This window comes from Chelonia mydas, chromosome 4 (genome assembly GCF_015237465.2).
Source record: "Chelonia mydas isolate rCheMyd1 chromosome 4, rCheMyd1.pri.v2, whole genome shotgun sequence".
Lineage (NCBI taxonomy): Eukaryota > Metazoa > Chordata > Testudines > Cheloniidae > Chelonia > Chelonia mydas.
Window position 1 is genome coordinate 34,791,931 of NC_057852.1, and position 20,685 is coordinate 34,812,615.

Sequence of the window (20,685 nt, forward strand, 5' to 3'; positions counted from 1 at the left end):
ATACAACATAAAACACTAATTGCATTGGCTAAGGAAGTAAATACATCCCTGGCTACCAGTTTGTATGTGCAGTTCTAAAAGATCTCTTGGAAAACTGGTCCTGTATGTGTGAAAATAGCAAAATTTTAAAGGTATAAATTTTGAAACAAAAGTGAAGATATATAATTTTATTGCCAATTCTTCTGCCTATAACCACATGGAGTTACACGGTAAAACAATGACTATATAACTGAGGGAAAACAACTGAAAGAAACTACAAAGATTTTTTTAAAAACCTTGGATATTTTATTGCACAAAATCTGTGGTGGAAGTTCAAGGAAATCCTTGGTTGGTAAAACAAACAAACAACAATAACAAGAGGAAAAAATAAGAGGTAATGGCAAAAGTTGAGGCTTCCTAGCAGTTACACCATTATCTGTGAACTTTCTGAAAGCTGCTGACAGAGCTTTGGCATATGATCATCTCCTAACTGCTGATTAACACAGTGCTGTTTTATATTTAACTCAGAGCAGACCAAGAGGAGTAGGGGGTGGGGCTGAACTGCTTAAAAGGAGAGTAGAGTAGTAACAGTATTCTTCTGTGTCAGTTTCCTCTGTCTTCCTCCACAGCTGCACTCCTCTGGATCAGCCACTTTTCCTCTGGTTCAGATGAGTGCTATCTTTAATTAATTGAGTGCATGGTGGAAGGAGAGGTGGGAGAAACAGACTGAAAGGCTATAAATACACCATTAAAATACAAACCAAAGATGCAGGGAATGGATTTTGAGGATAAGAAGTCCAAGAGGTATTGCATGAAGAAAAAGCATGTGGCCATCATCTGTGCAGTAGTGGCTGCAGTAGGTTTAGCTGTGGGACTTGGCGTGGGATTAAGCAGACCTGAGCCTTGCCAACCTTCCGGAGGCACAAAAGAGCCAGCAATCACTACCCCTGGGACAGTGGAGCCATACCACTGCCCTCCCAAAAATGATGCGAGTGGAGAATGGATAAATTTCAGGCTACCCACTTACATTAACCCAGAACACTACGAGCTGGAAATGAAGCCTGAGATGGATGCAGATATCTACACAGGGACAGTCAACATCTCCATCAAGTTGGATAAACCTACCAAGTACTTGTGGCTTCACCTCCGAGTGATCAAGATCACAGAGATGCCCATGCTCTGGGAAGCCTCGGGGCAGCAGATTGCACTGACAGAGTGTTTTGAATATGAACAACACGAATATGTGGTGATGGGGGCAAAAGAGATGCTCTCTGCTACTACTGAAAATGACACCTATCTACTAACCCTGAAGTTCCAAGGCTGGCTGAATGGCTCCCTGGTTGGATTTTATAGAACCACCTACACTGAGAATGGAGTGACCAAGTAAACCAATTTTTTTCAAACGTTGACTTGCACATCTATTTCTACTTGCTCAGACCTGTTCTCTCCCTCTCTCACCTTCTCTCTGTCACAAAATTGCTATATTTCTGGGCTTTCTTTTAATTTTCCTTGTTCCCCCAGGAAGGTACAGCATTAAGAATGCGAAAGCAGTCTCTGGGCGGCTGCTTACAAGGAAATATGGGTTAGAGTTTTTATTCTGAAAAACATTTTGGAACTCTATTGCGCATAGTCTATCCCTGATCTTTGCAAACTCGCATATGGGAGTTGTATGCAGGGACTGAGTCCAATCTGTTGTTTTATATGTGTAGTCTGGTACATAACATGCAGCTCTGTATGTTGTTTTCTATCATGCCCCAAAGTAAGAGCCTTTCAGTGAAATGCTAACTAACTAGGATTGTGGTAGCTTTTTTGACATAACCGCTTTGATGTTGTAAGCAAAAGGAATGTCAGAATCAGAGCTCCACTTTTCCTTCCCCGGCTGGTTTAAATTACACATATGCAGGTTTGAAATTTGGAGGATATCTATGATTTGACATATTTCTGCTCCAACTCATCCCTTGTAATCAGATCAATGGTTGCAAAGGTTTAGCCACAATTAAAGAACCAAAATATATGTACTTTTCATGGTTCAATTAACCCTTTCCCTGCCTCAGATCTCCACTACTTCAAAGGCAGGGCTTGAAAAATCTGCTAGCTAGTGCTAAGTGGCAAACTTTCCCTGGTGAGTATGTGTTAGGAGAGGGGCACTAAAACCATCACTTTCTTCTACATTTATGACTTAATTTTTTAAAAGTGACATTTCCAGCCCTGATGCATAGAAGATAACCTGGAAACTGCAGACAGGCTGTTGGAATACCTCCTAGCTTTCCTGAACAGCTGCAGAGTGAAATTAACAACTCTAGTCAGTTTTCATTGTTGCTCTTCAGAACCTCCTGGTGCAACAGGCAAGAGTTATGTCACCTTCACTCTGCGGCTGACTGGCAATACCATGAGCAAAAGCAGAGGCAGGCACTGGCAAGGGAGGATGCAAGGGCAGAGAGAAGAGCAAAGGTCAACTGGGTCCCTGCCCCATACCTATATAAATGGGTTGCAGCAGCAATTTGATCTAAGAGGAAGCCATATGGGGAGCATCTGAGCCCCCAGTTGGCTCTTCAGCTCTATTCCCTCGCGATCAACCATATGCAGCTCCTCTGTTATCAATCTAGATAAGGTTCTTATGGCCCTAGCATCTAACAGCCTCATAATCATTAACACATTTAGTCTCACAACACCCCTGTAAAGTAGGGCATCGTTATTTCTAGTTTATTGAGGGAGAGAGAGAGAGAGAGAAAAGTGACTTGCCCAAGGTAACACAAAAAATCTGTCAGAGAATCAGGGACAAAACCCAGATTTCCTAAAGCCCAGTGCAGGCTCTTCACCACAAGCTCATCTTTCATCCCACCCCTCTGTCAGCCACCAGGCCTCAGTTTCAGAAATAGGAGGGAAAGGTGGAACAGCAGCTCAAACGTGAAAGCAGGAGGCATCCTGTCTTCATAGCAAGTGTGTGTAGCAAATGGTGGGAAGGGGATATGTGTATGTGTGTGTGGATATTAGAGACAAAAAACTGTTAAAAGGCCATTATTAAGGTTGCAAAGTCAAACACTAACATGTTCAGAAATGCCTAAACTAAAGATGCCTGCATAACCTTAATTCTGGCCCTTGTTTGTATACACTAAGATAGTCTTTAATTACAGCATTACATACTATTTTTCCACAGAACCACTGCCTCATTCAGTAGACAGTGGGGATGGTGCTCAATTAATGAGCAGTTATTCATTGTTTTGTCTTCTTCTCATCATTCCAGGTGTTGCCCTAGGCCTTATTTATTGCACACTATTCAAACCCTGCTCTAGAGATGGAATTATTAAATTTCCTCCTGGGTGTTTCTATGGCACTCATCACTATTGTATCCACATGCTTCACAAACATTAATGAGTTTACCTTCACAACACTCCTGTAAATGAAGAGATATTGCTATTCTAATTTTACAGATGGGATACTGAGGCACAGAGAAATTAAGGTCAAAAGTACCCACTGCTTTGAGGTGATACCAGTATCTGATTTTTTGCAGTGTATGTAGCATTACATTGCATTTTATATATATTTAAGCACAGCTCCCTGTGACCTCAGTTGCAGCTGGGAGTTCTCAGCACTTCTGCACATTAGATACCAGGGTTTCAAGTGAAGCACCATTATTGACCACCTGTGAAAAGTTTGGTTTAACTGATTTTTCTAGCATGACCAGGAACTTTGTGGCCGAGGAAGGGATACATTTCTATTCTCTAGGACAGCATGCCTTAACCACAAGACTGTCCATCCTCTTCTTACAATCTCCCTGCCTCAATCATTACACACCTTCCAACATCAGCAATAAATCAGGCAGGGATCCTACAGACAAGTCTCCTTCATTACACAACCCTGGTTCATTCCAGATCTGTTTGTGCACCGAATGAGGCAGAGGTCCTCTGGAAAAAATAGTATCTGAGCATGTAATTTAAGATGATCATAATGCATATGAACAAGACATCTGAATTTGAATTTGAATCTGGCATTTCCTAACTTTTGAGTACTTGACTTTGCAACCTTAATAATATTTCTTTAATGTAGCTTTGTGTGTGTAATCTCCTAAGTTTTTAAAAAAGCAAACTGAAAAGCAAGTGAACAGAAATTCCAACATGTGGAATCATATTGACACTCACATGGTTCATCAGCAGGGTTGGAAGCTTTAGATCCACCACACAGATGTCTGCCACTTAGGCCGAATAACTGCTCGCAGTAGTAGATTGTCCTCCTTTATGTGGACCAGCACTAAAGGGGGATGAGACACATTTTACCAGTGGCTTTCACAGATATTTGCTGATGGCAGAGGAATGGTGAGGCTCAGGGATCTCGGGTTTCATTCCAGGCTCTGGAGGGAAGTGTGCTCACGTGGGTACACAGTCTTTTGTTTATCTCCCCCTCGCTGGATTTTTTCTGTTCTGTCCTCTTCAATTTGTCCCTGTCCCAGTGCTGTCTCTCCCCCTCTCCATGGCTTCTTGTACCAGTCTCATTCTCTTCACCTATTCAGTCCCAGTCTCCTTGCCAAGCTAGTCCTAGTTTCTCTCTGCACTCCCCATCCCAGTCTCTCCACCTCTACTCCCAGTCTTCCCAATAGCATGAACAGTTCCAGTCTCCTGACCCAACAATTCCCCATTTCTCCCTTCTGGTTCCTCATTTAATCTGTTTTTCTCCCTCCATTTTCTCCATCTCCATAAGCTCTCAGTCCCAGTCTCTCTTCCTGAGCTCTTAGTTCACTCTCAGTGTCCCTCCACTCATATCCCCCTTTATCCTTGCCCCAGTCATTCCCCCACATCCTGGTTTCTAGTCAGATCTGCCTTTCCTCACCCTGACTTTCTCCTACTAGCTTCACTGCTTGCCAGTCACAATCCCTCCACCCCGGCCCAGCCAGTCACAGTCTACCCACCCAACTCCCAGTTTCTTTCTCCTCACCATAAGCCTACAGTTTCAGTCTCACCACAAAAGGTTCCTTGGCCCAATATAATCTTCAGATTTCCCCTCAGGTCCAACTCTTGTCCCCTCTGCATTCAAATCAGGCTGCTTCCCCTTCCATGTCAACTGTGCCCGGGGGTGGGGTCAAGGGTTTGAGTGGGTATTGAGAGCACACAAAAGACAGGCTTCCTGCTCTAAGTTCAGGTACCCAACCTCCACATGGGCCTCAGTAGCCCAGAGCTGTAATTGCAGGGAAAGTTCTGCTCAGCCCTTGGCTACAGCATGCCCAATGCAGATGAAATCTTCAGTGAATTTAGTGGCCAAACTCTAACAAACCACTATGGAACATAGGCAAAGTGTGATATTTCAAAGGTTTATAAACTTGACCAAATTTGGGAAGATTTTCATGGGCATGGCACAGTCCAGACACAAAATTTGTCCAGACATAGTCCAGACACCCCCTACCAAAATTTCAAATCCCTCCTCCAGAGAATGCAGGCACTAAAGATTCACGAAGGAAAAAGCACCAGAATTGTTTAACATGGGCAAACAACTTATTTTCCCCTCATCTTGTTCTCAGAAGCAAGTAACTGAATTATTTTGACTGAAATTTTTCAGTAAAACTTCAGCCTGAGGTAGACACCTGTTGTGGAAGATTTTAGCCCAAATGATAAAAGTTTGGCAACGTTAGAAGCAAGTGAAAACACCTCTTATCATGGGAAGAATTGGGCAACATTAATAATAGGCAGTGCTACCAGCCTAGCCTATATTATGAGAGAGAGAGGTGGGGACTCAGCCAGCTGGCAATTAGCTTTCCTCTTGAACAGTCTCAGAAGCTGTGGGACCTGGTTGCTGATGGAGAAGAGGAAGACTGGCAGGGAGGAGGAGGAGGTGGAGTGGAAAAAGCCGTCTGGAGAGCTGCTTCTGCCAGGGCAAAGGATTGCTTAAACATTGCTGCAGGCCCTTTTCTTTATACACTGGGCACGGGTCCAGACTTTACTGTCCCTTGGATCCATCTCTGGTTTTATACATTCACCAGAGGGCAATGTTAGGTCCCAGAGGAAGGATGATTCAGTGGTTTGGGGACTAGCCTGTGGACTTGGGAAACCAGGGTTTAATGCTCTTCTTTGTCACGGACTTCCACTATGACACTCAGTTTCTCTGCGCGTCATCTGTAAAATGGGGATAATAGCGCTTCCGTACCTCACAGGGTTGTGGTGAGGATAAGAACAACAAACAGATTGTGAGGTGCTCAGATATGAGGATAACGAGGTCCATAAAAGTACCATATAAGCGTCAGATTAGAGCGTGACAGATTTTTCAGTCCTCAGCTGCCATCAAGAGATGTGAAATAACTCCAATTTCTTTTCCTCTGGTATTACTGAGGATACAGATGGGCAAGGCAGCTGTGTCTTGGCTTTGCATAACTAAAATCTGGCTCAAATGTGAGTTCCCTTTTATTCAAACCACTGAAGTGAAGCATTGTGTGGGGCTCAAATGGTGCTAGTTTGGGCATATCTCCAGCTGATAAGGAAGCTGGTATTCCTGGTTTTGTTGGTTGCACAGATGTGAAATAGAGAAAATTCAAGGAGAGAATGGAAAACTATTTAAAAAGGAAGCCAAGGCATTTGCTGCAGGCAGAAAACACATTTTGCCATGACTGTGTATCCCTTGCTAAAGTGCCAAAATTTCCCTGGGAAAGTGATGAATCTATGTTTGCAAAAAAAAGGATGAAAATCCATTACTTAACTGAGGGAGACAAAAATTTCTCTCTTTTTAATGAAAATCTGTGTATGCTTGGCAAAAAATGGTAATTTATCATCACTCTAAACATAGCAATGTTTTATTTTGGGAACAACAGCTGCATGTGGTCAAACAGATCTCTTAATATTCCTGGTATATTTACAACTTTGTCGCTTCTGGTTCATGTTTTAAAAACCTGGAGATCAACAGAAATTGCAGGGACAGAATCCACCTTATGAAAAAGGGAAGGTTTTTATCTCAAAACCAAGTTATACAATATTTCATTTTTTCTTTAATTACCACTTGTCTGCACAGGAGGATGCCCTGGTCTAGAGATCTCTGAATCAATCCCCATGAATTGTGGCATTGAGACATTGCGTCACTGGTGTTTGTCTGCCCACCACAAATGCATGAGGATATATGGTTTATCACCTTATAAATCAGTGTAAAGTTTCTTGTGTTATCAGTCTTGAGGAACATGGATAGAAGTGTGTCTAAATATACAGCAATTTTTTAAAGCAACAACTGTAAAACATTGCCCAGGGAATTGAAGTTAACTTGGTTGTTAAATATCTTCCAAACCCTACAAAGAGGAGAACAGGACATCAAACATCTTACAAAGCAGAAGAAATACATTAAGTCTAAGCTATTTTGAGAGGTTTAAATAAGGTGATGTTCATGACACTTCCTCCCCCAAGACCATGAATTCAAGGCATTTAAGTGACTGTCCAAATGAATATGAATAGTAAAAATCGAGATGTATTATCTCCTCAGACTTCTACATGAACCTTGCTGCTACTACAGTTTTTTAATGACCATTTTAGTATTTAACCATCACAGGGGAAAGCCAAAGGCAACAGAAACACTGAAAAATTGGCTGTCAGGTGAACTTGTGATGGTGGTAAAGATCTATCATTTATTATGAGTATTTTTGATTACTTTTTTGGTAAAGAACAAACAAAAAAATCCATTCCTTACCCTAATGTAGCTTGAGCAGCTGTAGAAATGCTGCGAGAAAATGCACCACATTCCAAATTAATTGAAGAGATATCAGAGATGCATTCCCCCACCAATCAGAACAAAGAGCATGCTCCATCCCTGAACAGCATGCTGATAGGAGAAAACTTGATTTCATGTAGGAGGATGTTTCATACAAGCCTTGGCAACGTTTTCTAAATGATCCCAATGTGCAACAATTCCCTTAGTCATGTCTATGTAAGAGAGCCCACTTCACTTCCAAGCTAAAACACGCAAACACACTGTGGCACTGATTTGTCATTAGATGTTCTACCCAATTTCAAACATTTCATGTCAGTACACAACTCATCAGTGGAGTCAGTAAAGTTTAGCAGCACTGGCAGGCAGGTGTACAGGGTAACCTCCAAGTGATAAATGCCTATAACAAGAAAGTGCTGTGCAGGCAGCTTCACTATTTTGTGGGGGTGTGATTAAGCAATCACTCAGAAGCTTTTGAAGATGTCTTTCCAGGAGTAGCTCAGGTCCTGATCCTGTAATGAGCTCCAGGAAGACCCAATCAGTGGAGCTTCCTATAGGCAGAGCAGTCCATTCATTCAGAGCTCATCGCTAGATTAGGGCCTGAGTTTCCTTTTAGTTGATGACATTACTAATGTTTACTAATATGAAGTCAATGGGATTACTCACATTGAGCAGGATTTCCCCTTACTAGGGGAGGAACTACTTGTGTTTTACTTTTCCTGCTCTTAAAAAATATTTGAGCACGTCCTCCATTTGTGATTAGCAGTTTTACTTGTCTTTTGTTAAAACACCTACCGGTTGTGACTTCTAGGAGCCTTAGAATATTTGAGGGTTATAAATATTTAAGTTGTATCTTTATAAAAAGACCACTGACAATAAAACTTGCTAATTCTACTACAGTTTGCAGTATTAACAAACGATTATGCTCATACATGGAAATAACAAAGAATGGCTACCATGAAGGCTTAGGACAATGCAACAATCTTTTTGTTTATTTTAAAGGAGCATAGCAGCTACTGATCATGAGCCAACAGATGCACGGAAGTCGTTTCCTTGCTTCGATGAGCCGAACAAAAAGGCAACTTACACCATATCTATCATCCATAAAGAACCATACAAAGCACTTTCAAACATGCCAGTAGAGGTATGTATTTCACAAATGTACTAAATAAGTATAATGATTCTGTAAAACAAACATAAGAGTAATTCAAATCTAAACACCCTTGTGTGTTAGCAGATCATTTGTCATCTCAGAAGTTATACAGCTTTAGGTTAAATAAGATTTATATAAAATAGGACTGGTTGTTTAGTTGTCATTCCTAGTTGTGTATTACTGGCCACCAAGGCTTTAACAGTAGAACACAACACAGTAATGCCAATCCCAATGCAGGAGAGAATCACATTTTCTCGTTAGCTGCCTATCCCTGAGCTTCCACATGCACAGATATTGTAGACTTGCCTCCCCTACTGGACATATATAAATTACACATAGTGGTGTTGTAGCTGTGTTGGTTCCAGGATATTCAAGACACAAGGTGGGAAGGGTAATATCTTTTATTGGACCAACTGCTGTTGGTGAGAGAGAGAAAGCTTTCGAGCTTACACAGAGCTGACAAAGAGCTACAGAGGGATCTCACAGAAATGGTGACTGGGCAACAAAATGGCAGATGAAATTCAGTGTTGATAAGTACAAAGTAATGCACATATTTAATGATGGGCTCTAAATTAGCTATTATCACTCAAGAAAAATCTTGGAGTCACCGTGGATAGTTCTCAGAAAACTTCTACTCAGTGTGCAGCAGCAGTCAAAAAGGCTAACAGAATGTTAGGAACTATTAGGAAAGGGATAGAAATTAAGACAGAAAATATAATAATGCCACTATATAATCCATGATGCACCCACACTTTGAATACTGTGTCCGGTTCTGGTAGCCCTATCTCAGAAAGGGTATAGTGGAACTGGAAAAGGTTCAGAGAAGGGAAACAAAGATGAGCAAGGGTTTGGACTACTTCTATGTGAGGAGAGACTAAAAAGATTAGGACTGTTGATCTGAGAAAGGAGACAACGAAGTGGGGATATGATAGCAGCATATAAAATCATGAATGATGTAGAAAAGTGAATAGAGAATGTTATTTACTCTTTCCTACAATACAAGAACCAGGGGTCACCCGATAAAATTAATAGGTGGCAGATTTTATACAAACAAGAGGAAGTATTTTTTCATGCACACACAACTAACTTGTGGAATTCCATTGCCATAGGATGTTCTGATGGCCAAAAGTATAACTGGGTTCAGAAAAGAACTAGATAAATTCATGGAGGATAGGTCCATCAATGACTATTAACCAGAATGGACAGGGACACAACCTCATGCTTCAGGGTGACCCTAAACTTCTGACTACCAGAAGCCATGAGCGGAAGATATGGAGTGATCCACCCTTAACTGCCCTGTTCTGTACACTCTCCCTGAAGCTCTGGTATGGACTACCGGCAGACACGGGCAACTGGGCAAAATGGACCATGGTTTACCCAGTATGGTAGCTCTTGTGTTTTTATATGCTAAAAATACACCTTTTTTTCTGAGTGTAGACATGGCTTAGAAACTTACTGATGTTTTTCATGGACTACTCCATTTTTGTAGGAAATGCTGATGGAGTTTCTAGGAGGAATTTGAGTAAGTTGAAAGTAGAAGCACAGTTAACATATTTTGGAAAGGTGTTCAAAGCATAAAAGACTGAATGGAAGGTTCTACAAAAGGATTTGACTGATCAGTTATTTTGCACTGAAACTGTGAAATTTACTTTTGAAAGAACAGGAGAAACGGTGATTTCATTTGAATGTTTCTTTGAGATTATGAGTGTATTCAGTCTTAAAAACTCAAAGGGATATTGGGGACTGGAGATATCAGAACAGAGCTGCTTGAATAATGGGAAAAAACAGATTTGTGACTATATAAATAATTTACTTTAGTTTGTTTCACTCTTGCTTATGGTATCAAAACATCTGTTATTCATGTAAAGGCTGCTATTCACAAAAATCTCAGAAGTTTATTATATTTCTACTGTAGCAGTGGTTCTCAGCTGTGGTCCACCACTTGTTCAGAGAAAGCCCCTGGCGCACTGGGCCAGTTTGTTTACCTGCCGCGTCTGCAGGTTCGGCTGATCGCAGCTCCCATTGGCCGCAGTTCGCCACTCCAGGCCAATAGGGGCTGCGGGAAGCGGCGTGGGCCGAGAGATGTGCTGACTGCCCTTCCTGCAGCCCCCATTGGCCTGGAGCAGTGAACCGCGGCCAGAGGGAGCCATGATCCGCCGAACCTGCAGACGCAGTAGGTAAACAAACTGTCCTGGCACACCAGGGGCTTTCCCTGAACAAGTGGTGGACCACAGTTGAGAGCCACTGTACTATAGGTATAGTATCTATTATTTGTCATTGGCTATTTTACTTTTATAGAGAGTCATCCAACCAGGGATATATATACCACATGATCAGTAACAAATAACGAACAATTGAAGTAATTTGTCCAAACTATTCAGCAAATCTTTAAGAATACCAAGTACATTTGCTAAAATCAGGACAGGCTTGCAATGGATTAACAAACCAAAAATCTGGCCAGCCCTAAAAACAAAAGGGTGTTTGAACAACCCCTTGCAAAGCAAACCCAGCAAGGTTGACAGCACTAATTACTACTGAAAGAAATTGGACTGGATTCAGTGGACTAAATTCTGCCCTAAGTTACATCTGTACTACCTCACTAGCTTCAGGAACGTTGCACAAGTTTAAAGGAGGGCATAGTTTGACCCGTTCTTTAATTTCTCCAACATTTTGGTTTTATGGAGCCATTTCAAGAAGGCTAGCTAGAAAACACATTAACCAGGGCTCAAGCATATTGAAAAACTCATCCAAACAAGAGTATATAAGCACAGACATGCACGGTTTGATTTCTTAATGCAAACAGCTAGAAATAAGAAAACTCATTCTTAGTGCATAAAAACAAAGCCCCATCATATGCATCCACCTTTAAGAAAAAAATCACTTTGCATGTTCCCATTCCACGAGCTGTGTAAAGCCAGAGACACAATTTGTCATTCCTGTAGCTCTAGTTTATATATGAATATTTTACTCTTTTATGCACATGTTTGCAGTTTCACAAGGTAAGAATTATTTTTCTCCTTCTTCAGCAAACGGTTCAACTGCCTGATGGCTGGAACAGGACAACTTTTCAGAAATCTGTCCCAATGAGCACTTATTTGGTGTGCTTTGCTGTGCACCAGTTTGATTGGGTAGAAAGAAAGTCTGCCAGTGGAATTCCTGTAAGTCCAATTTTCATTCTGAACACATTCCAGATGCAAGTTTTAAAAAACATAAATCAGCTTTTCACATTGTATTGCTTAATCTTCCCATTCTAATGGCCTGTGTTCTGCAGGAAGTCAAACTGCATGATCAAAATAGTCCCTTCTGGCCTTAAAAGCTGTGAATCTATGTGGACCTCATGTCTCTCTTGCTTATTAATCAACAACGTTGAAAAACTTGAGTCATAGCAATGCATTGTTATATAAAGATGCATAGTGTACAGTTATTAATTATATTACAGTTATGCCCCCAATCAGAGTAGGAATGATGCATGTTAAAAAGAGACAGTCCCTGCCCTGAAGGGCTGGCACCTCAGTCCTCTGAGCTGAGTATGTTTGGATTTGAATCCACAAATCTGAACCGGCTCCTACAATTTTGGTTCCAGATTGTATCCAAAAAAGTAAGGAGTCTGTTTTCCAGTTTTGATTTGGATTCAGCCAAAATCTTACAAGAATGGCTAGTCTCATGAGATTTTTACTATTCGAAAACTTGTGGGAAGAGTTCACAAGATTTTACCAGAGTTGTTGAATCTGAAGGTGAAATCCTAGCCATGAGTTAACCTCCTTATTGAGCCTGAACTTAATCTGGAATGTTCAACCCCTGTTAACTAGTTATTTGTCTAAGTTTTTCAGTGTGAGACAGAAAAATTCTTCCAGTGTGGTGCTGTTGCTAGTTCCCTTCTCTTCTAAGAATCAGAGAACACACTTTGCAGTAAGGACGTTTTAACGATTTGCTCAGGCTAATTTATTACTGTTCAAGAGAAAATATTGTGTAATGACTGGGAATCCAGATTTCTGGATTATATTCCCAACACTGCCATTGACTCACAGTGTGACCTTCTGTGGGTAAGTCAGTACTTTGCCTCAGTGTCCCAATCTGCAAATCAATCCTTCCTACGTTTTAGGGTTTTCACGAAAATCCCAGAGGTCTCACCCCACTTCTTAGCAAAGATCTAATAGCACGGTGCTGTGCTGAGGTCTCCTTGTTCTAAAACGTTATGTATTTGTCCATCTTTGCGCATGCAGTGTTTTGGATCACAAATTAAAACTGCACTACGTTTGTCTAAATACGTGACCAGAGTACATTTTGCGATGTGAAGCAGTATCCTTGATTTTTTTAAAATTTGTGTTTGTTTGTTTAGTTGCAAATCTAAGTCATAAACTGTGATAATCAGCAAGGGGCCTCCAAACCTTTAGACCAAGGTGCTCCTGTGGTTCTCACAAAGGCTGCTCCACTTGTTTTCAGTGTCAGGACTATGTTTATCTAGCCTAGACACACACACTCTAGAGCTTAATCGTGTACACGATCAGAATTTGCATGGGTCTTTTGCAAAATGTATTCAGGGAAAAAGAAATGGAATGCTGCAACCGAACACAAAGTCATTCTTTTGTATACACAAAAGCCCTCCCATTCTACATTCAGCTACCACACTCTAGACTGTGAGTTAGGGATTGACCTTGGTTGTTTCAAAAGGGAATATTAAAGGCAGAAAAGATATAGTACGACTGTAGCTTTTGTGAATAAAAGTGAATATCTACAAGTTATAAATAAATACATACCTCACCCTTATATAGGACTTTAAAGTGTGTATATTAGGGGAGGGGATGTTAATACCAGCACAGAGTTTGCATGAAGAATCCCCATCTAGTTTGGGCTATAGTTCTTACACATTTTATTTATGTTAGTCAATAAAAATGCCTAAAGGTTTTGGCTACACTAGAAAGTTTTGCTGCTTCGATGTAGTTAAAGCAGCAGCACCCCCTTAGTGTGGATGCAATTATACCGGTAAAAAAAAGTGCCAATGCCAGTATAGCTTATTTCAGTTCTGGAAGCAGAATAAACAAATGTAATGCACCTTTTTACCCATATCATTTTGCCCACCCTAGGCCTTTCACCAGTATAACTATTCCAGTTGGGGCGGGGGGGTGGAATGAAGCACACTAAATTGAGTAAAGAGATTACTGAAGGGGAAGTTACAGACAGTAATTGCAAACCAACCCTCATGGAAATCCCCTGGTCTTGATGAAAACCCAATTAAATTTTAGAAGCTGTTTTTTTGCCTTTCAGTTGTATTCCTCACCACTTTTTCCTGCAGAAAGCTTAATTTCATTGTACTGAAGCCTGTCAACTGCCAACCACGGCTCCTCACCGCAGGCCAACTCCTTTGTCCAGTTCAAAGCCTAGACGTGGTCAGGATTTTTTTCAAAGGAATATTTTTTCCATCAGAAGATTCAGACTCATTGAAAGTGAATGTTTTTGTGGACACCTATCATTTTTGACTAACTTTCAACTGGAAGGTTTCTTGGATCCAGGATGGAATTTATGGTATGTGTGTGAGAGTGCAAAAGAGAGAGGGGCAGACACCAGAATAACTAATAAGCCCAGTGGTCAGGGCACCCCCCTGGGATATGGAAGATCCAGGTTCAAATCCCTGCCTGATTCAGAGCAGGAATTTGAAGCTAGGTTTTTCCACATCCCAGGTGAGTGTCCTCACCACTGGACTATTGCCTATTCTGGGTTCTCTCTCTTTTAGTTTTGACGATAAATTCCATCCTGGACCCAAGAAACCTTCCAGACGAAAGCTTTGTCAGCACAAATACTTTTCTCAGAAAAGTTTTGATTTTGACAAATTTGCATTTTCTGAAGAAAACTGTTTCACCAAAAAATGCCCATCCAGCTCTAATTGTACATTTTTGAAGGAAAAAGTCCCTGGTCTCTTAAGCCTGAGGGATATTCCATTGCTAAATAGTAATACAAAATTAATTACCATGTGGCAGCGGCAGTTCCTGATCACAGATGGTGGGGGCATGAAAAATCAGCACTTGACATATCACTTTTCTCCTCTTCATTAAAAAATGTAATTATAGATTTAAAATGTGCATGCATACACCTTAATATCCAACCATACTGCTCAGTTAATTGACTGGTCTGTAGTTTGCAGGTTATAATAAACAAATCCAAGTACGAAATATCACAGAACACGCATAAAGCCAAGAGCCTATCCTCATCATACCAGCTTTGGAATTTTCTATTCAAATATCACTCTTGCAAGCCAAGCTCTAAGCATGATACTTTGCAGATGGCTTAGCAGCTATCACGCATGCCTATGCCTACCTTACTACACTGCCATTCTATTTTTATAATATTAATGTCAACAGTCAGACAGAGTTTAGTCTACTAAAAGCAGTTTCCTACACTTACCTGAACCATGGGGGGGAGGGATAGCTCTGTGGTTTGAGCATTGGCCTGCTAAACCCAGGGTTGTGAGTTTAATCCCTGAGGGGGCCATTTAGGGATCTGGGGCAAAAATTGGGGATTGGTCCTGCTTTGAGCAGGGGGTTGGACTAGATGACCTCGTGAGGTCCCTTCCAACCCTGATATTCTTCTAATCATGAAAAGTTGAGAAACTGTCAGTGCAGAACAGGAGATCTAGGGGTAACCAGAGCTGGGGAGGAAGGTGAAGGAAATAGAGCACACTTTACTATTACTTCAAAAAGGAACAATATCTATCCACTAAATGAAACATGCATATATAGAGAGACCAACGACTGTGTGATGTCCTGTCCCTTTAAATCTTCAGTGGACTCTGTACTCTCCTCCCTCCCACTCTCTCCATCCCCAAGTGCAAAGCTTTTGCTGCCAGAACAATAAAGCGACCACAGCAGAGAGTGTATGTCTATCAGCTCCCTCTGCATCTGTCAGTCTGTCTTGGTCTCCTTCTCTGCTGGCTCCAGAAGTATAACCATTTGACCATACCCTCCTGGGCCCAGAATGTGCCAGCTCCTTGATCCAATGCCCTGGAATACTAGGTTTTAATCCCGCACTGGTACATCTGTGTGGGGAAGGCGTTCCCTATCTCCTCTTCCCTGTACAGTGCACTTCTATAGCAGAGAGTTGTGGAATACAATTATGTACCCACTCTTGTTACAAGGAAACTCTAAAGATATCAAAAGACCAGAGGGAAAAAACCACCCTTTTTCCAACTGATTTTCTTTGAATGTTTATAGGGTCAGTTGCGCTGTTTTGTTGATAGTGGGTTGCAGTACTTCCCGTCTCATGCACTAGTCTTAGGAGAGCATGCATGCCTATTCTTTCTTAGAGGGTGTCTATCAGTAACAGCGGCAAAGCTTAAGAGTGTTAATTTGGGGAAGCTATCCCTTTAAAAAACTGAAAAGCATAGCTGATCTTCCAACAAATAAGTTTTCTAAATCTATTCAAATGTGATGTGGTGGCTTTCACTAATTACAGGGAAATGAGGTCAAAGGTCAAATCCTAATTAATTTAAACTGTGGTCAAAAGTCCAGATAGAATTTGTTGAAAGCAGAGGAGCAGACAGAAATATGGTTTAGCAAAATGTAAGCTAGGTTTGTTCCTTAGTGTTACTTTTTACTTATACAGTATAACACCATAGATGTGAATGGTACCTTACAAAACAAGTAAAGACAGAGTTCCCACCCAAAGATCTTGTAATCTAAGATTGGACAAAAAAAGGAAATGATAGAGTGAGAGTGGCTGGGAGGAATGAAGAAAATGAGCTCATAATGTTTCAAGAATGAATAGTGCACAGATTTTGGGGGCGTTACACATGGATTTAATCTATATATAAAGTTGACATTTCATAAACCTCCTCATATAAGTGGTTTAGACAAGGGTTTTAGTGTTAGGTTTAATCTTCCAGAGAAGAAAAGTCAGCCATATTATCCTTCTCTTTGCTAAATGATTCCTCAGTGCTAAATATAATTTGATTTGTTTTGTCCAACTGGGATCTGCTCTAATTGTATTTCTCTGCTTTGTTTTACAGCTCCGGATATATGCACAGCCAAAGCAATTACAAACAGCAGATTATGCAGCAAATGTTACTAAAGTTGTATTTGACTACTTTGAACAGTATTTTGATATGAAGTATTCTCTTCCAAAATTAGGTGATTGTTACCATTTATATTCTTCATTCTCTTAATTTACTATCACGGTTTTGTTTTCTGCTCTGAGTCATCGTTGTTTCATGGGAGAGTGAGAATATAGAAATGTTGCTGTTAGCTATGCCAAAATCTGCTGAGATTAAGACTTTATAGTTCAAGATGCTCTTGTATGTCAAGAGGGGAGGCTCAGACCCAATTAGGACATTCTCCTCCCTTCATTCTGGCAGCTTGAATCCAAACACGGGCCCTAACACCGCTATTTTAGACTGTCCAATTTTAAACAACAAGAAACGTTGGTGACATCAACAGAGAAACAGCCAGATGCAGCTTGAGATAAACTGATTCAGCTCCCAAGGACACTTCTCGACCAGAGTCACCGGTGACACAAATGATGCAAGTCATGTGACTTGCTCCAATTTGTGTGCACCCATTTCCACCAGGGCAGAGTTTGGACCCATGACTATAATTTATTTTCTATAGATGGGTTGAATGAAGAGCCCAGATTCAACCAAAACCAACCTTGCTAGGGAACCAAATTTTGCCTGTAGCCCCTATATTTTAAGGTCCCAAAGCAAAACGTTGGATCTGAGCATCCCTAAATTTGGGTGTTTGAAATCTGGATCTGATTTGTGAAATTAGAACTAATTGGGGATATAATTAGAGCTGTGAAAAAGCTATAGAAGCAGCCTCTGCTATAAAATCCAAAGGTATAGTTTATTAAGGTTTATAAACTTAACCGAAAAGGATGGAAATTTAAAAAAAAAAAAGTTAAGGTAGCCAGAGGAATTTTTTTTAAAAAAAAAATCATGCTATGCATTGTCTAATGGATTACCCATGTAAAGCAACTGACATGCTAAATTCTCTGAAGGTTTTGACCTTCCTCTTCTCCTCACCGCTACATATCAACTGAGTCACTATAAATGTCCATTTACACTACAAATTACAACTAAGGCCTGGTCTACACTGTGGGAGGGATCAATCTAAGTTACGCAACTTCAGCTACGTGAATACCGTAGCAGAAGTCGACGTACTTCGATCTACTCACCGCAGTGTCTAGACTAGATGTGATAAATCGACCCTTGCGGGATCGATCGCTGCCAGCCGATCCAGCAGGTAGTATAGACATACCCTAAGTCAGGAGACCTAGCTACAACACAGTTGTCTCTTTACCTGTTTACAAGCTGGCTCCAATTTGTGAATCCATTTAGACCGAATCTTAACGATCTATGACCAAGTGCATATTTCTGTAACATGTCTGATGCCAAGTTAAAGGACACTGATAAGGCTCCATCTACATTTCAAAGTCAAACTCTGTTTCCTGAATTAATAATATTTGTAAAGTAGACCAGCTTATAGATTTTATATTGTGCTCCTCAAAGCGCCAAGTTGTAGGAGACAAACATCTCAACTCTCCAGTTCGAAACCAAAATTCCATCTTTCCTTCTTATGTTGATGATATTGTCCATTCATTATTATAAATTGATTAAATCAGAAATGAATGAATCAAAGAGGGTTTTAACAAAATGATTATTTTAAATAAATTAATTTACTATCACATCAAAGCTTCTGGCATCACTAATTTTTCTTGTGTTCCTCATTTTGGATCTTTTGACAGACTGAATAAAGTGTCCCGCAGACCTTGCCAGGTTGACAGCTCTGACCAGTGACCGAGCTGGCTAGAATAAACACCTGCAATTTGCAATTAGAGATGTGTGTAAGGTTTTCTGTCCAATTTTGAATCGATTTCTATTTTACCCTTACCCTCACAGAACAGAATGCATGGCCAATCATAGAATCATGAAAGATTAGGGTTCGAAGAGACCTCAGGAGGTCATCTAGTCCAACCCCCTGCTCAAAGCGGGACCAACCCCAACTAAATCATCTCAGCCAGGGCTTTGTCAAGCTGGGCCTTAAAAACATCTAAGGATGGAGATTCCACCACCTCCCGAGGTAACCCATTGCAGTGCTTCACCACCCTCCTAGTGAAATAGTTTTTCCTAATATCCAAACGAGACCTCCCCCACTGCAACTTGAGACCACTGCTTCTTGTTCTGTCATCCGAGAGTCCAAATTCTCATTTTAACTTGTACTGATTATGGATCATGAAGAAGTGATTCCACAGATTGCAATGAGAAGCAAATCACCATATGGGGGATTAACTTCAGTTAATAAGTCAATAAATATTTGTTTTTCCAGAGAGTGACAAATAATGACATTCCTCATTATGTTACAGACAGTTTCGGATGCTTTATTGCCTACAGCATATCCCTAGAAAATACTAATAATTTCTGGAGCCAAATTTTAGTGTTGGATCACAAGTTTATTTCCATAAGTTTGAACAGCACTTTATCTGGGGACAGATCTTTGACTAATGTAAACTGACAGAGCTACATTAAAGTCAATGGAGCTGTGACAATTTACATTCAGTTGAGGATCTGCCCCATGGTATCACTGAGCATCCTACACATAGGAACAGAGATCCTGGGGTTCACTCTGTCATTGCAGTATGTAATATAGAAGACTGTCAAATGGTGAACAACAAAACAAGCTGTTATCTTATGTTATGAATAAGCAGATGGATGTCTTCCTACCTAAAAAGGAAATATCACTTAAGAATCTTAGAGAATACAATGTTTACCCAGCTCTCTTTCTTTCAATATAGATAAAATAGCTATTCCAGATTTTGGGACTGGTGCTATGGAAAACTGGGGTCTGATCACTTACAGAGAAACAAACCTACTTTACGATCCCAAAGAATCTGCTTCATCCAATAAACAGACAGTAGCAGCTGTGATTGCCCATGAGCTCGTTCACCAGGTAGATTTTATTAAATGTTTAATGTTTTTAAAGCACTAGAAGTGCACAGTATCCATACCTCGTTTATGAAAATAATCAGCCATACATTTGGTTCCAGGTCTTCTAAGTATGTTTAAACCTCACTTTAAAATAAGTGCACAAATGCAATTCTATTGTTAGAGTTTTACAGCACTGGAATTATTGCAAATGGACTCTTCTCAGAAAATTAGATGCTTAGGACCAGGTTTTCAGCCAGCCTCTGAAAAATCTGCATGAAACCACATCTCTCTCACATCCACCCACCCACATCATTTACATGTGCAGATATGTGATTTAAGTTTGCAAATGGATCCAACTAAACTCTGCAAGCTGCTTGAAAAGTTGGTCCCTATAAAGGTAAATCAAATCAAGAGGAAGAAACTAAAAATACTTCCAGTGGTATATGAATCAGTACCAAATCACCGCTGTAATATGTAATTTCATAATACAAATGAGTAATGTGAGTCATCATCTGAATTCCCATTAAAAACCTAGCTTTACGACAAATTCTTCTTCCTGGCAACAGGAAGAAATGTAAACAAATGAAGATACTGCATGAAGATTTGCAAAACTATAATATACAATTATCACGGTGGCTAACACTTCATATTTAATGCTTACAATTATAGTGGTTTGGAAACATTGTGACCATGGACTGGTGGGACGACTTGTGGCTAAATGAAGGATTTGCCAGTTACTTTGAGTTCCTGGGAGTAAATGCTGCAGAAACTGATTGGCAAATGGTAATTATTTCTACACTATATTTTTTATTTTGGAATAGAATGAAAAGAAGAGTCATGTCACAGACACTGAAAACAAGGACACGTAGTGGATACACATACACTTAATTATTGTGGCACGCAGCTATGTAGAGAAAGGAGATACCTGAACAAATTGACTTGTGTGATTGTATACCACAGGCCTCTACTGACT

The 20,685-nt window shown here is 40.5% G+C and overlaps 1 protein-coding gene across 1 annotated transcript in view; it reads left to right on the forward strand.

Annotated features, from left to right (window-relative positions):
* Window positions 1-580: 580 nt before the first annotated feature.
* LOC102946219 (glutamyl aminopeptidase) overlaps window positions 581-20,685 on the forward strand; it is a 47,880-nt gene continuing 27,775 nt past the window's right edge. The window contains exons 1-6 of the mRNA XM_027833813.2: window positions 581-1,362; window positions 8,650-8,791; window positions 11,827-11,958; window positions 16,800-16,920; window positions 19,580-19,734; window positions 20,382-20,495. Coding sequence (XP_027689614.1) covers window positions 746-1,362; window positions 8,650-8,791; window positions 11,827-11,958; window positions 16,800-16,920; window positions 19,580-19,734; window positions 20,382-20,495 — 1,281 coding nt within the window. The 5' untranslated portion in view covers window positions 581-745. The remainder of the gene's footprint in view (window positions 1,363-8,649; window positions 8,792-11,826; window positions 11,959-16,799; window positions 16,921-19,579; window positions 19,735-20,381; window positions 20,496-20,685) is intronic.